Below are 17094 nucleotides of genomic sequence, written 5' to 3'. Positions count from 1 at the left end.
ATATATATATATATATATATATATATATATAGCTGCTGTTGCTGAATGTTTTCATTTCTGAGTGAGAGATAACATCTTTGGCCTCTGTGTTTCCATCAGTGGTTGTTAAAAGACAACAACATGCGTAAAAATGGTAAGAAATGAAATATTTGAGAATATTTACTTGAAAATATTAAAACATTTCCAATCAACCAAAAATGTCACAGACCCCCAGCAGTCCCTACCCCTAAGGGCTGCAGACCCCTGTTGAACACCTCTGCTGTAGAGTATTTAGGTGAAAAAAAGAAGAAAAAAAACAAGTGAAAAACAATTTTTTATTAAGTTACCACCAGACATCTGCACAATACTCTGCTTCCTCCGTCAGCAGTTTTTCCTCCTTCCTCGTCCTTCACATCTGGCATCAATAAATAATAATTTACAACCATTCAAAAAAAAAAGCAAATGAAGGTATAAAGTCGCTGGAGTACAAATCTGAGTCTTACAGTAATATACAGAGGATGAGAGCAGCTTGAAGTTAATGCTGTGGTATAAAAAAAAAAAGCTGATAGCTGGAGGATGAAATGATAACTGTGCAGGGATGAAGGTCTGACTCAAGTGCAAAGTCTTCTTCTTCCTGTTTGTGGTTCTCTGGAAGGTTCTTCAGTTATCTGAGGAGGGGAAAACAGGTGTTGCTCTTCAGGGACTGGTAACAGTGATGTGAAATGGTTTACTACATTTATCTAAGTAAGCTCTGTTATGATAGAGTATATAACCACAAAGACACCAACATACATTCAAATCTCCATCTTACACTGAATTCAAACAGCAAAAAGTGTTATAAGTTACTCTGACCTCTGGGTTAAGAGCCTACCTTGACGAGCTACAGCGCTAATTGCTTCTTTTACATTAATGCATCCGTATAAGCAGTATGATAATGTGAGTGTAAAAGAGGATATCAGTCGCAGCTGCCATTTCTCAGCAGAGTGAGAACCTTTATTTATAGAACTCAGTGTTTAAGAGTGATTCTGTGAAGGGATGCTGCCAGGGGTTTTATGCCCCATGAAAAAAAAACATCACATTGGCCCTGCTTAGTGATTTTAGACATCCAAAGAATCTGAGTTCTCCTTCCACCTCCAATCAGCTGAGATATTTTGCCAGTTTGTCTTACCTCTGCACTCATATCTGAGGTCTGAGAAGAGGACGTGTTCCTGAGAGAAGACAAACAGTCCCAGTCTGCCTCCTGCCAGGGTGTGATCGTACACCGCCCCCGAGTCGGATAAAATGTTCCTGCCTTCATACACCACCACCCTGCAGAGGTATTAGTCATGTATTACTGTTTTACCATGGGTGCAGACCGGCTATAGCTGCTGGCAACTGAGAGATGCTGTCAGTCAGTTAATAACAGTTTAAAATTAGAACCAAAAGTGGGAAGAGACAAGTACATTAACTCGATGATTTACTTTGAGCCATGAAACTTTTCAGTGGGGAAGGTTCCAAGCTTTGTAAACACGATGCCACACCCTTTGTGTGCAGATGCATCCTGATCAGTGATAAATCTTAAGCATAAGCATTCCTCGGTCAGGCAGCTTTCTTTGTGTTTGTACTTTCCTTCTTGTTTCCTGTTTTACGTCTTCACTTCATCCAAAGCCAAGAACATGACGTCAAACTGAGATATATTAAAGGCAGTTCATGGCAACTAACAAAATATCAATGTGTGCGTGTCCTTCACAAACAAAGAGCGAGAGCCTCTATTCAGGGTGACATTCACTGAGCATACCTTCATCCTACAATCATTCAGAACCCAGAATCCAGCCCAGGCACTGCATGCACCTCCAAAGACAGATTTCTGTGAGGGGTATTTTCAGAACTACTGGGTTTTGTTCTCTTTCCTGTTGGTTTTTCTCCACGTTGATACCTTTCTGCTCATAAAAAGTAGAGAGAACGCGTAGCCCGGGGCTGTTTTTAGAAGTCCATTAGTGAGAAGTACAACGAAGTAGAAGTAAATGTGGCAGGTTGAGGAGAACGGGGTACAACACTGAGAGTGAATAACACACAGCTGTGATATAATGACTCCTGGAGATTGATGATGGTCCCCGGTGTGAGGACATCTGAGGGGAAAGTTTGTTCTGAAAAAGTGGGACTGAATGAGGTTTTCACACATTTAAGAAGTTATTGAGCAGATTGTTGCTCCAGTACATGAACTGAACAGTACTTTCTCAGCCCTGAGTGTGCCTTTAAAGGGCTGTGGTGCTGTTTTTGCAAATCACGTGTATGTTAATAATAAAGGGCAACATCCGGTTAGTAAAATGAAGCCTATGCAAAAGTGCAAAAAGTTGCTGTTCATTGAGAATCCGCTTGAGGCTGGCTGCAGAAAGATCAGAAGTCACGTACACACCAAGCCATAAAAACTGACTTTTACGGCATTAAAAAACATATTTACAGCCTGGTTTAAAAAAAGCATCTTGGGTCTAAAACACTGATTTCATGATCGGCACACACTGTGCGGTGAGTGAATTTTTTCTTACTCAGCGGTTTAAAAGATATTAGGATCGTTTGATTATCCAATCAGAGACACAGCTCAGGTCATGTGACTGGCGGGCGCCCTGTAGCTGCTCGAAAGGAAACTCACAGCCAGCGTCATATCAAATGTGGCTGCGTCTGCAGATTGGCTTCTTTTCACTGTTTCAGGAACAGACAGATGATGTCGCGAAGGCCACGTCCATGTTTTGTAAAGTCTACATTTAATAACCTTCTAAGTCTCTTGTTTTTATCTCTACAATCAAACCTAGAGTCTAAAGTGTCGCCTCCTCCTTGTGGCAGTGAAAACAGCAACTATTACTCACAGCAGCTTTCAAGAGCTGAACCAAGGGGGCTTTGAATGTCAGTGTTTGTACCTGATGAACCCCGTCTTTGGTCTGTGGGTGAGGTGCATCCGGTAAGCCGTGAAGTCCCTCCAGCCGATCTTATTGGGGTCGTGCCACAACGTTTTGACCTGAAACAGACACAAACACAGTCACATCAGAACAGCAGACAGCTCTGATCCTGTACCTGAGCCTCTCTAAGCCAGTTTTAATAAAGATGGTCCATTCAAGGTTATCTGAGGACAGTTTCCAGGTACGTCATGTGGTGTGAGATTTAATGAGCAGGATTTAAAGAAGTATGAATGTGCTGATTCGTGCCTGGTGTCTGGTGTTTCCAGTGTGCCACAGAGCGTTGCGGAGATACTCCCCAGGCCCTGTGGTGGAGTTCACCAGTTTGATGGAGACCCCCGCTGTGCCAAAAGCTTTGGACGGCTTTTTCTCCCAGTAGGCCTGAGACACCTGCGCTCACAGGAAGAAGGGATGAAGTTAGCGATTTAAAAGTGGAGGAGGACTGCTGACAGGAAGAATTCAGGCCTCACCTGTTTCCACATGACAACATAGAAGCGCCGACTGGACTGGTAGGCAAACACGATGCCTGCGTAGTCGTCATCTCGGTTTGTGTTTACATAAAAAGTCACGCTGAAATCCACCGCGCTGAATTTATCATATCCTGTTTAAAGGGAACGGTTATTGTTCCTCAAACCTCACAGATTCTCATGATGTTTCTGTTCTTCTTGATGAAGCTTACCTAAAGCAATGCCGGGGTCGGAGTTGGCTGTCTGCAGCAGCTCAGTGCCTTGGCTACGGATCACCCAAAGAGGATCTGACTGCGTGGTGCCTGTCGGGTCCAACAAGACTACCTGATACTTCCTGAAGTCTGTGGAGCCGATATCCTGGTTTAGGGGACAAGGATCCAGCGCATCTGGAATAGTGTCATTGTCAAAGTCGTCGAAGCATGCGTCTCCGCTGCCGTCACCTGCAGAGCCAGATGAATAATAAAATAAAACAAATTCAGCCAAACGTGATTTCCTGGATTCTGTTTACACCAAGTGAGGAGAAAAAATATTGGAAGTGACAAAATATGAATGTAGCAAGAAAGTTTTTGGATGCAATTTATCTTTACTTTGATACATCTGACTACTGGGAGCTGTAAACGGTTCGTGCTGATGTCCTGGATCTCTGCAGACCTACTGGACTGAAGGTCAAAAGATTTCACTGCTTGACTGCAAAATGCATTTCTCATAAATTGTACTAAATATCTTCCCCATGTGACAGCAAATTAGCCATCATTCATGTACATCTGGTTTGTGTTATTGGAGACATTTATGCTTCTATTGTTGGATGTTTTGTTTGGAGCACAAGCATTCACTTAGGGAGCATCCAGAAAGTATTCACAGCGCTTCACTTTCTCCACATGTTATGTTACAGCTTCATTACAAAATGGAATAAACTCATTTTTACCCCAAAACTAGACACGCAACACCCCATAATGACAATGTGACAACAGTTGTTTTAGCAAATTTATTGACAATCAAAAACTAAGACATTGATGAACAAAAGTACTCACAGCCTGTGCCTTAAAGCTCCAAATTGAGCTCAATTTCATCCTGTTTCCACTGATCATCCTTAAGGTGTTCCTACAGCTTAATGTGAGTCCACCTGTGGTAAACTCAGTTGATTGGACATGATTTGGAAAGGCACACACCTGTCTGGACAAGGTCCCATGGGTGACAGTGCATGTCAGAGCACAAACCAAGCATGAAGTTAAAAGAACTGTCTGCAGACATCCAAACGGGATTGTCTCCAGTTACAAATCTGGAAAAGTATCCACAACAGTTTTTGATGCTTTGAAGGTCTCATGAGCCCAGTGACCTCCATCATCTGTAAGTGGAACAAATTCAGAATCACCACCTCTTAGAGGTGGCCTCTTGTCTAAACTAAGCGATTGTGGGAGAAGGGCTTTCGTCTGAGAGATGACCAAGAACCCAATGGTTTCTCTGTCAGAGCTCCACTGGTCCTCTGTGGAGAGAGGAGAACCTTCCAGAAGGATTACCATCTGCAGCAATCCACCAATCAGGCCTCTTTGGAAGCACATAGCAGCCCACCTGGAGTTTGCCAAAAGGCCCCTAAAGGACTCTCAGAACATGAGAAAGAAAATCCTCTGCTCTGATAAGACAAAGATTGAACTCTTTGGCGTCATGTTTAGAGGAAACCAGGTACTGCTCATCACCTGGACAATTCCATCCCTACAGTGAAGCATGGCAGTGTCAGCAACATGCTATGGGGATGTTTTTCAGCAGCAGGAACTGGGAGACCAGTCAGGATCGAGGGGAAGATGAATATAGCAATGTACAGAGACAAAGGATGAAATGGTTCATCTTTCAGCAGGACAACGACCCTAAGACCACAGCCAAGATATCAAAGGAGTGGCTTCAGGACGACTCTGTGAAGGTCCTTGTGGGGCCCAGCCAGAGCCCAGACTTGAATCTGGTCGAACATCTCTGGAGAGATCTGATGAATGTCTATGCACTGACACTCCCCACTGATGGAAGAGGAATGGGACAAACTGCCCAAAGATAGGTGTGCCAAGCTTGTGGCTTCATATTTAAAAAGACTTGAGGCTGTAACTGCTGCCATAAGTGGATCAACAAAGAATTTAGAAAAGGCTGTGAATACTTATTAAAATGTGATGTCTAAGCTTTTTATTCTTAATACATTTGCAAAAAAAAAAAAAAAAAGAAGTTTTTTTTGCGGTGTCATGTGTGCCAAATTTTGAGGAAAATGTGAATTTATTTTGTCGTGAAATGAGGCTGTAACATAAACTGTGGACCAAGTGAAGCACTGTGAATACTTTTAGGATGCCCTGTATTGACAGAGGATATCTTAGTGTAGAGGAGATGGGCTTAATGACCTAAACTTTTCTGGGGGAGCTCAGAAATGTTTTGGATTCACTTTAGGGGAGCTGCTGTGTCATCAGTCTGTGAGTACGATTGACACTACTAACCGTCAGAGTCCAGCTGGTCTTTGTTGGGCACCAGTCTACAGTTGTCTCGATCGTCTGGTATTCCGTCATTATCGTCGTCATGGTCACAGACGTCTCCTCTCCCGTCGTTGTCGTGGTCGGCCTGGTTGCTGTTGGCGATGTAGGGACAGTTGTCGAGAGAGTTCTGGTGTCCATCCTCATCGATGTCTTCATTGTTGTCGCACATATCGCCCACCAGGTCGTTGTCTGAGTCATGCTGAAAACACACGTAAAACAGACAAAACGCATCATTAAATAATGTTGAAATAATGTAAATCAGACGTCTCTGTGATTATTTTGCCAGTAGTACAGACATAAAATGATTTCCAGTAATACTTCTGTGATTGATGGCGAGTTATAAACTGTAACCTCAGAGCAGATGTTAAGTTGTGCAACCCTTCTCATCTCCATTGTTTTGACATCTTTCAGATGTTATTTCTCTGTTTTATTGATCTGTTTTATGGACCTGCAGTGGGTTGTGCAGGAGGGGACAGTTATCACACTGATCTCCAACACCATCCAGGTCTGTGTCCCTCTGGTCCGTGTTGTAGACGTAAGGACAGTTGTCACGCTCGTTGAGAACATCTGGAAACACAGACAAAAACACAGACGCAGGAAATAAATAACGTTTCACTGGGCTTGTACTGTTTTTATTGCACACTAAAATCAAGACACACAAACCGACATAAATCCAGAAAATATTTGGTTGGATGCTTTTAATCCATATTCAGTCTGTAGAGCTCATTACTGCTGAATTCCTTTATCCAGAAGAGTAAAGTCGCTCTGTCCTCCAGACCTCCTCAGAAGAAGCTGTGACACATTTTGTTTGTGGGGCATTTTGGGAACCAGAAGCCTCATTCCAGGTTGAATTTATGAGATTCTGAGGAGGACTGCTGTAATTGGATGAATAACAGCTTATTTTAGCCGTGGTGGTTTAGTGAGAAGCTCCTACCGTCTCCATCGATGTCGATGCTGCAGGCATCTCCCTCTCCGTTTCCATCAGTGTCTGTCTGCAGCGGGTTGGTTTCAAACGGGCAGTTATCACAGCGGTCTCCAACGCCGTCTCTGTCAGAGTCAAACTGCCGAGGGTTGTAAACCAGCGGGCAATTGTCCTGTCACAGACACATTTTTCTCTCATTGAATATCGGCCTGCTTTAAGCCTTTGTTTAATCAGAGTTACTCCTGCTGAAGCTACAGCCTCACTCTCTCATCTGTGATGTCATCATTGTCATCGTCAGGGTCACAGGCGTCCCCCTGTCCATCACGGTCCAGATCTTCCTGTCCGGAGTTTGGTACCATGGGGCAGTTATCCTGCAGCCAATCAGAGCACAGTCAAACAAACCCAGCTGACTCACTCTTGTCTTTATCTGTCTCATCGTACCTTCTCACAGTGGTAGGTGGCGTTCTCTTTACAGGTTAACTTCCTGTTGGGCCAACCATCCAGATCGGAGTCTTCACCACACAGGAAGCCGTCCCCCGCAAACCCGATAGCGCAACGACACTTGTACAAAACCTCGGATGCGAGCCCCAGGTACAAACAGTTTGCATACTTGTGGCAGGTGTGTGTGTTGTCCTTGCAGGGATTATACGGCTCACACACCTACAGAGGAAACACAGGTGAGTTAATTCAGTTAAAGAGAAGAACAGAAACACGTAAGAGTGAAAACACACCTGTTTGATTTCCTCTGCTTCCTGGAGTCCGAGGCCGTACGGTTGGGTGCCTTTGTAGCGAGGAGGGCAGGGCAGGCAGTAGAAACCAGGGTCTGTGTTTACACACTGTGTGACACACACACCTTCCACTTCACACTGCAGAAACAAACCAAATCAAACCTTACCAAGATGAACTTCAAGGTCAAATATTATGCAAAAATCACTTTATTAAGTCTTTTGGTGAAATTTGTGGGTCTTTGGCTTTCCTCCCAGCCCACAAAATGTGATATTTAATGACAAAACCTGTACTTAGTAGTGCTGGTGAATGTAAAATCCTGACCTAAAACGAGCTGTTGCCAGTGGTTCCCTTTTTTGACCAATCAGGAGCAAGTCTGACCTGATTGGTCCACCGGAGCAGATACCCCCGAACCCCCTTCCTGCTGCTGGAGAGAAGAGTGTGGCTGTTGTTGGCTGTAAACAGCCACATAGTTCCATGCACAAGCTTCCCATCTCGTAAGAAGACAAGACTAAGTGTCTAGAGTTCATTTATCAAGGAAATGTTCCAGCTACACTCAGTACAACTGTGCATGCGTGTGCTAGTCACCTCACAGCTGACTGCTTTTCCAACTTTGGACAGTACAACAGAGGGCTAGCGAATAGACTGGTCCTGAATCCAGGCGCATTACCAACCATCCACCAACAAACCTCGGACCCTGGAAATGTGAGTATTTTAAATGCTGTGTGCTGTGGAGCAGATGTAAGAGCTTTTCCTCAGTGTCCCCCCTGTCTCTGTGTTAGCTTCAGGATGCTAACTTTAGCTGCAGTTAGCCTGTTGTTTTAGCCTGTAATGTTACGGTTAACGAGCTTTGCTGTTTTCTAAACATTGTGCACTCGGAGCTCATGGCGCCGCTCTTAGTGACGCAGAAGAGCGGGCGATATCAGCGGTGGCTCATTTACATATGAAGGCCACACCCACTAAATCAGAGCGTTCTGAACAGAGGGGCTATGAGAGCCTGGAAACAATGCTGCTGTGCTTGATTTATTGGCTTTTTGAACCAAAACATGTTACTACCTTTTCATGAAGACATCAATGATCCATATTAAACTGCAGAAAAAGAGCATAATATGAGACCTTTAAAGTAGCATCAAATTAAAAAACAGGGGATGATGATTAAGAGCCAGTTCGTGCGCTAGGCAGCACAACATTTCCTGCTTTCAACCAGACACTGTAACGTCCAACACGAGGTGTAAAAGCTATCAGAGGAGGATCAGGGAAACACTTGTGGGATCTGGAAAGTTTCCCCCCGTCCTGTGAGTTATCGTGTGTGTCACTGATGTTCAAAAAAAAACACCAAAGACGGTAAATTTGAGTGGAAAGGTATGCAGCCTCCCCTGTGAAGACGTATTTCAGTACAAAGGTTTTGTGACATTTGTGAGATCATTAGCAGTTTTAAATGTTTACACACCGAGTTGGATCAATGGGTTTGCTTACAAACATTTGTTGGTTGGCAGGAAACACAAGGTTCAGCAGGGTTTAAAGAGGCTGATGGGAAAATCATTTGTTTGGCGGGTTTTTTTGGTCATAAACTGGAGATGAAATGGAACAAAACTTTGACTTGGTGATAGAAGTCGTCTTCAGGGAAAAGGAAATGTGAACCAAAATTAAGTTCTGTTAGATTTATTTAACTGAATAGCAAAACATGCTCCTGTTATTTGCATCAAAGAAGTAATCAGGGAATCAGTGAATCTACAGGTATTCACGGTTTGGGGACCATGTCAATCTGTGTATTTATACCCACAGACTTTAATCTTTTCCCTTTAAGAAGAAAGTCTGAAAATGATCAAAGTTTGGAGGGATCATCCTCTGGGAACCACAAACGCATGTGCAAAAACATCATGACAATCCATCAAACGTTTCTACAATATTTCTCTCAACATATGATGCAACATGAGCCGACATCAGCTGCAATGAGCTGGTTAGGACATAAACGATTACCTCATCCTCATCATCACAGTGGGTGCCGTTTCCTTTTAAACCCACAGGACAGCGCCCACATTCCCATGATCCATCGCTATATGACGTACATGGCACCCCGGGGAAACATGGATTCGACTGTAAACAAATATCTGAAAACACAAACAATGAGTCACGATGCAAATCATCCAGGCAGAGGTCAGAGGTTCCATCATCACCTCAGGAGTCTTTACTAAATCATTTTTCTTCTCTGTCCTTGGACCAAGGCCCAGAAAATGCTCCTGGATACTCTTTTTGAATCCATTACTGTCAGAAAACAAGCTGAATCATTTCAAAACAAATGTTTCTCTCTTGCATGTGATTGTAGTTTATGTGGACAGGGTTCAGGTTTACCTATAGGACATGGTTGTTTGTTACATGTGTCAAAGTCTGTAGCGTCTCCAGCACAATGCCTCCCTCCGTTCTGAGGAGCTGGGTTCAAACACTCCCTCTGACGGCTTAAAAGGCCTCCACCACATGATGCCGAGCACTCTGACCATTCAGTCCAGCTGGTCCAGCCTCCAGCAACTGGAAACAAACACGTTATATAAGATGTTGAATCCTACGAGGCACTTTGTTTGTGCATCTGTCAACATGAACTCACCAGGGCAGAGTGTGTTGTTGCAGGACTGCGTCTCCCTGGCACTGCCGGCGCACCCTCGGCCCCCCTTCTGTGGCGGAGGGTTGTTGCAGAGGCGAACCCGTGTGATGTTACCATCTCCACATGTAGTGGTGCACGCAGACCAAGGGGACCAAAGGCCCCAGTTTCCATCAGCACGACCTGAGACATGAAACAAACAGAGAGTTTGTAAAGTGTCCAGGTTGGAGGAGTCTGCAGCACAGACCACCACCACAGCTCCTCATTGAGTCTCCATCCACAGAGCTGCAGCATGTTTCCAATTATGATCCTAATCTCAAGAATCCATTTGTCTGAAGCTCCATATTTGAGGAATATTCGATCATTCTCTGGACGGGCTGTTCTAAATCAATCAATGAAATAAATTCAACCAAGATGTGACACTTCAGGCACGCAGAGTGATGTCCTACCCTTGCGCTCGCACTTTGCCAGCATGCAGCTGCGGGTCTGAACCGACGGGCCGGAGCAGGACGGCTTGATGCTGTTGCAGGATCTTCCTCTTTGCTGACCTCCACGTCCACAGGTGGCAGAGCAGTACGTCCACTCAGACCACGGAGACCAACCTGTTCGATTATCTTAGAAACACACAGAGACTTCTGTTGTCACTTCAGCTCATCATCTTTGAATCATCATTAGTGTGTATCCACTCACTGCGACACACAGGACAGCACTCTCCATCGATGAACGACGGATTGATGCAGGAAACAGGAGGGCAGGACATCAGCCGACACACCGCCTTTCCATCCTGCACAGAGTGGAGACCACAACAAGAAGCAAACCCTGCCTCAGTCTGTCCAGGTTGATCCAGATGTTTCAAGTGAAACTGCCTCCAAGTGAGTTTTTTTGCTGTCAGGACTCATAAAAAGTTTGGCATCTCCTTCAATCCACCCTTGACTAAAACTAATGATGTTTCATAAAGAGAACCAGACACAGAGAGGAGGACGTGAACATAAAATACAGAGAAACAAAAGCAGCTTTAAAATCAAATGAAACCACGCTGGATTAAAGTTAAACTCAAAGTACCTCCCCAACAGGTTAATAAATCACATTGAGAAAGTTTCACGTTTTGGAAAATATGCTTATTTGCTTTCTCGCCAAGAGTGAGATGAAAAGATCGATCTGGCTCTCATATCTGAAAGTGGAATTGATCTTTTAATCTAAGCATCAGCATGAAAGCGACTGAGTGGGTTTCCTCTTAATGTTGAAGCCATCCTGTAAGGTGAAACAAAAACAGAGGAGAGAGGTGTGGAGCGGTTTTGTTCCAGGATTAGATTATGTGAGAGAACTTTTTGAACAACCCTGAAGAAACTTGTTAAAGAGAAGAAGAGGAACAAACTCCAACAAGACAGAAGGATGTAACATGTTTCAGTGTGATATGGTATGAAACAGTGGTGTGCACAAGGAGGGGTTTGGGGTGAGTCGACCCCCCTGTGAAAACCCCCCTTTGGCTCAAATGTTGAAAAATACCTAAAATGCCTTTGAGAGCCAAAACGCACACAGCAGTGCCTGCTTGAGAGCAAAAACACATGTTAAGTGCTCTCTTAGGGTCCCAATCAGTGATAAAGTGCCCTACTTGGAACCAAAAGGCACACTAAACTGTCCCACTGAGGGCCAAAACACGTGCTACAGTGCCTTTTTATGGCACAGCCACACCGGACGAGAATTTACGTCGAGATTAGTTTGCGTCAGATGCCTCTACGCTCAATTGAAAATATTGAACATTCAATGTGAATTCGTGTGAAGACTGTGCCGCGGCAGCCAATCAGCGATGACATTCCCCCACAACATCATTGATTTGATGATGTTGGGGGAGGGGACCGCCTCCTGCTCCGGCTCTAACTCCGTTGGAAGATGGAGGAGAAAATAATGTGTGTAGTGTGTCATTATCCAGAGTTATACGCTACGACGTGTGTACTCTACAGAGACCAGAAAAAAAGGAGCAGGCTTGGGTGAAAGTCGCTGAGGAGACAGGTTTTGAAGGTAAGTTCTGTAAACATTCGTTTCCAGCTGGATTTGCCTGCGCGGGTCATCACTGAGTCCGACTGTGTTTTCCTCAGTGGAGTTTTGAGCCTGAAAGAGAGGAGGAAAGAGCGGGGCAGGGGCAGAGCCAGGGAAAAGATGGAAGTTCTCTGCGGTCCTCTCTTTCCTCGACCCCTTCATTGTTCCCAGGGAGACCTCCAGGAACAGGGGTCGAGGGTCGAGGATGAGGTCGCAGGGAACCGCCAGGCAGGGCCAGTGGAGGTGGATTACCAGGGAGAGGCAGCAGGCCTTGATTGTGATCTCCAAAGCTTTCACACACTCTCCTGTCATGCTTTTGTAACCACAGCTCATTATTTTTCAGATGCTCTTTTGGGCTTTCGGTCTTTAAACGAGCGGGTTCTCCACTCCGCCTGCACAGTGACACGCGTCAACCCCTCAGCTTGTCAAAACAGTCCAGCGTCCAGACTTGGGCGTTCACGCGGCGCGTTACAGGCGTGACGTGCGTTTAAATTTGCGTCCGGTGTGGCCGCTGCATTAGGGAGCCAAGAAGTGTGCTAAAGTGTTCCCCTTGAGGACCAAAACCAAGGAACAACATCCAGATAGTAAAAATGAAGCCTATGTGGAAGTGCTACAAGTTGCTGTTTACTGAGAATCTGCTTGAGGCTGGCCGCAGAAGGACCGGTATCAAGAACAGACAGGTGACATCATGGAGGCCTCGTCTAAGTTTTATACAGTATATGGCCAATACGCTTGCTTAAGTGCCCTCTTTGGCCAAATCAGTGCTAAAGTGCCCACTTGTGAGCCAAAAGGTACACTAAAGTTCCCTTCAGGGTGCCAAAAAAACGTGCTTTAGTGACCCCTAGTTGGCAAAATACACTAAACTGCCCTCTTAGATGAAAAAAACAAACTTAACTGCCTCCTTGACTGGTTAAAATATAATAAGCTACCCTCTAGGGTGGCAAGAATGTGGATGTTTGTCCTTTATCCTTCTTGCCCCCTTAAATAAAGTCTGTGCACGCCACTGGTATGTAATAATATCAGCAGGTTAAATTTGATGCTCCTTTCTCCTCCTCTGTCCCTTGACGAGATGGTTCACACTCCATCAGAAGCTTGTCAGGCAGCCTCCCACCCAGAATATTTAACATTTTAGTTGCATAACAGTTATTCAACACTGACCTGGCATGTACAGGAGGTGCAGCTGTCCACCTCCCAGTCCTCCCCCTGATCGTACACTCGCCCATCCTGAACGCACCACGCCTCCCCACTCCTGTCCATGTCTGGATCATTAACATCACCGTCCCCTCCTCCATACCCATCTCCATCTCCATCTCTGTCTTCACCACCGTCGCCGTGCCAACCACCAGGGCCGCCATTTCTGCGGCTGTCGCTCAGGCTGCTGTTGTTGCTGCTCAGCTCAGCCATGTACAGACGCATCTCTTCATTTTCTTTGGTCTGACAAAAGAAATATACACATGAACACAGTGTTCATTTAAGGCACACTGAAAGCATTGAATTCTGCTGGAATGGTGGCTGAGCTGATTCTACGTTTTAACACTTGTGGTTTTCTCTGTGTTTGTGTTTTCCCCCAAATTACCAAGACATCAACCACAAACCGCAGCGTTTCCTGCCAGAAAGACATTATTAGTCCACTTGTTCCACTTGCACTGGAGGACGACAGATTGAAGTCTCTTTGCTGTTTTAGGCAGACTTTTCATTAACTGTCTCTTTGTGTAACGTTTTACTGACGCTGAAACGCTGAAGTACATGAGGCTTGTGTAATTACTTTTTAAAGAGAGACATTTTTCAAAAGTGTAAAGTTCCAAAGGATCACACAGTTTAGTTTTTAATATTTTCTGTCGGAACATAAGAGTTTTATTTTAAATGTGAAATGTCTTTTTTTTTACAGATAAAATGTTGTATTTAACATCTTTTCTTTCCATTTAATCACCTTGATTCTCTTTAGCTGCAAATCTCTGTGCTTAAACTGATTGCTGACCTAACGTCAAAGTCTGATTTAAATAAAATGAATTACTGTTGGCACATTTTTTTGACATTGTAACTTTTTATCTTTGAGTAAAGGTCCACATGGGGGCCTCGTTTTGCCCTTAAATAGTTCCATTAGTTCCCCAGATTATCACATTTGTTAACTTCTTCTAAAAAAATTAATCTATTTTCAGTTATCCTCTTTTTCTTCAAAAGCCCAAGTCCAATATGCATTTCCGATCAAAATTTTAGAACTAGTTGAAAGGTTCAGAGTAGTTTGAAATGCAAAAAGAAGAAAATTAGTATGCAGTTTATTGCAAAGAACAATTAAAGTGAAATAGTCTGTTCATCAGCTGATCAAAAGTTTAAGACCACACCGTAAAAAACATGAAAACCCCTAAAATAGTAAGAAAAGTTTGAAAAAAGGACTCAGTGATGAGTAGCTCCATTGTTCTTGTTGATTGACTTCAAATATAGATCAGGGGAACATCAGGATGGTCCAAAGAGTGAGCTGATTCCTCTGGAAGAAGTCCTTTGTCAGGCGCCCATTGAGACCTGCAGCGTTGTCCTGTTGAAAAACCCAGTCATTCCCACACAGACCAGGGCCCCCAGTCATGAAGGAGGCCTCCTGCAACATCTCCACAGATCCAGCCGCCGTTTGACGCCCCTGACCAACCTGAAGCTCCATTGGTCCATTGAAGGAAAAAGACCCCAGATCATGATGGCGCCCCCTCCACTGTGCTGCCGTGAAAACATCTCCAGTGGGATCTCCTCGTCATGTCAGTAACGTTGAAACCATCAGGACGTCAAAGTTCAGTTTTTTCTCCTCAGAGAATCAAACTTTCTTCACCTTTCAGTGTCCCATGTTTGCTGCTCTCTGAAAAAGTCCAAACGGGCGAGTTTGTGGTGTTGAATGAGACAAGGTCTTGAAGATGTGTTTTGTTCTTGAAGCTCTTATCTCTCAGACACATCTGATGGTTATTGGGCTGCATTTGGCTCCAGTAACGGCCTTAATTTAGGTCCAGGATTGTCCTGTGTCTTGACAGACAGCCAATCAGATCCGCAGGCTCAGAGCTGGTGAAATATTTTGGGGTCTACCTCTGGACTTTTTTTCTCCATAACCCTCAGGATCTTAAAAGAAATTCAAAATTACTGTCTCACTGCGTCCAACTTTAGCAGCTCAACAATCTGACCACGTTCAAAGAGAGAAAGCTTTTTAGCCTTTGCCATCAGGAGGTCATGACGGAGTGAATACCTGACAGGAAATCACAGTGAATCCACATTTTTGAGCAGATTTTGTCATTTAAAGTCTGTGGTCTTCAATTTTAATCAGCTGATGAACAGTCTATTTTACTTTAATTCTTGTTTGCAATGAACAAATTAATTTGTTTTATTTTCTTTCGCTCCCATTTCTTCTTTTTGCATTTAGAAAATTTACTCAGAACCTTTTTAAGATCAAACAGAGCAAAATGTAAATTTGTGCAAATTTTCAACTAGTCTTAAGATTTTGATCAGGTGTGTATCAATCTTAAGTAGCACCAGAGGGTCAAATAGAAGCAAAACTGTTTCCACATTGTCCTACCACTCTGTCCAAATCCTCCAGTAGGTTCCCGGTCACAATCCTCAGGCCGTGGATCTCTGTGAGCAAACCCACCAGACTGTCACACGGATGACGACACATCTGTGACGACACATTGTACACCTTAGCATCACTCACACCTGTGAAGAATGCACAAGTTTAGCTGCTCCGTGTCAGACTGAATACTTTTTGCATCTGTATTAACAAAAGTGAAAAGAGGACTATCTCTGCACAGACTTAGTGCCTCTGTGAGGATGTGTTACCTGCACAAACAGCTGCTGCTTGGAGCAATATCAGAACCAGGAGGAAACCTCTCGGTGGACTCATTCCTGTTCACACATAAATCACACATGCAGTCACCATGAAGTATAGCTACCATACTGCTACAGCAGCACACAACGCGAGCACAACTGCTGCAGAGGAGATAAAAGAAGAAGAAGAAGATGAAGAGGGAATTAACCTTGCATACCTGCGTGCTCCTTGCTGCTCTGCTTTCTCGGCAATTAGAAATCTCGGCTGGTAGGCTCGTCCCTGCTGCAGCTCCACGGGGGCTGTGATGGAATGTCTGTCGCCTTTTTCTCCTCCTTTATTTCCTTGTCTCCTAGTTTTCTTTGCACCTTGGAGTCCGGTGTTATTTGTTTTGAAGATTGTGAGTGGGAAATGTGAGGAGAGAAGTTGCATACAGCTCTGCAGAAAGTCCTAATGTGGTTATGTATTTGTTTGAGTGTGTGTGTGTGTGTGTGTCCCTGTGTGTGTGTGTGTCAGAGAGGCAGGAGCGGGGGCCATATATTACCCGTCTGTCTGGCGATGAGCTGGGCTGCATATCTCGCAGCAAGAAACCCAGCTGGATTGAAGGAAATCTGCGTGTGTGTGTTTATGTGTGTGTGTGTTGATGACTTGATGCAGATTTCCCAGACACATCGTTTTATGCTCATCGCTTTCCACGCTGGAAGACACAATCACAGAGAAATGCATTAACATACACACTCATATTGGCTGCCCTGAGTTCCCCAAAATATTTGGAGCGAGAAAACTGGCAACCCCATTAATCCCTGATGAATACGAGAGGCTTAATGTGGGTGTGTTTCACCACATATTTGTCTTGATTTCTGCAGATTTCTAGGTAAAAAAAAAGAGGAGTGGAATATTAAAACTAATTTCATCAGGATCATCCTTTCTTTTCCACTTTCCTTCCTCTCTTTTTCTCTGGTTGTCTCCCCGCTGAGTCAAAGAGAGGCATCATCATCATCATCATCATCCTGAATCATATTTTCCATCTGTAGCTTCCACTTGTGGGATAATGAATTTCGCAGATGTGTGCGCCTGTGCCCATACAAACACAGACTTTTGCACAAACACACCAACAAATTCTCCTTTTAGCAGATAACT

General features: G+C 44.2%; 1 protein-coding gene across 1 annotated transcript; it reads right to left on the bottom strand.

Moving 5' to 3' along the window:
* Positions 1-399: 399 nt before the first annotated feature.
* On the bottom strand, positions 400-15994 carry LOC141784949 (thrombospondin-2-like). Its single transcript, XM_074662934.1, has 20 exons — positions 15969-15994; positions 15709-15807; positions 13320-13595; positions 10815-10908; positions 10574-10738; positions 10131-10307; positions 9881-10054; positions 9509-9639; positions 7534-7668; positions 7244-7462; positions 7066-7173; positions 6815-6974; positions 6329-6447; positions 5845-6079; positions 3589-3816; positions 3380-3510; positions 3159-3299; positions 2874-2971; positions 1148-1287; positions 400-647 (listed from the first exon to the last, which is right to left on the bottom strand). Exons 2-20 carry the CDS (start codon positions 15805-15807, stop codon positions 640-642), a joined length of 2838 nt encoding a protein of 945 aa, XP_074519035.1. The 5' UTR covers positions 15969-15994; the 3' UTR covers positions 400-639.
* Between the last annotated feature and the right edge of the window lie 1100 nt (positions 15995-17094).

This window comes from Halichoeres trimaculatus, unplaced genomic scaffold (genome assembly GCF_033239565.1).
Source record: "Halichoeres trimaculatus isolate MK-OKI-2021-1 unplaced genomic scaffold, fHalTri1.1 fHalTri1_scaffold_23, whole genome shotgun sequence".
Classification (NCBI taxonomy): domain Eukaryota; kingdom Metazoa; phylum Chordata; class Actinopteri; order Labriformes; family Labridae; genus Halichoeres; species Halichoeres trimaculatus.
Note: the sequence above shows the minus strand (reverse complement) of the source record. Positions and strands in the feature narration are given on the sequence as shown.

Bases quoted from the DNA above. Each gene is read 5' to 3' on its own strand.
- LOC141784949 (XM_074662934.1), bottom strand. From the start codon at position 15,807: ATGTGTCGTCATCCGTGTGACAGTCTGGTGGGTTTGCTCACAGAGATC. The intron at 13,596-15,708 runs GTAGGACAATGT...TTCTTTTGTCAG, and splicing joins TGGAGGATTTGGACAGAGTG to ACCAAAGAAAATGAAGAGAT. The intron at 6,080-6,328 runs GTCCATAAAACA...GTGTGTTTTCAG, and splicing joins TCCTGCACAACCCACTGCAG to CATGACTCAGACAACGACCT.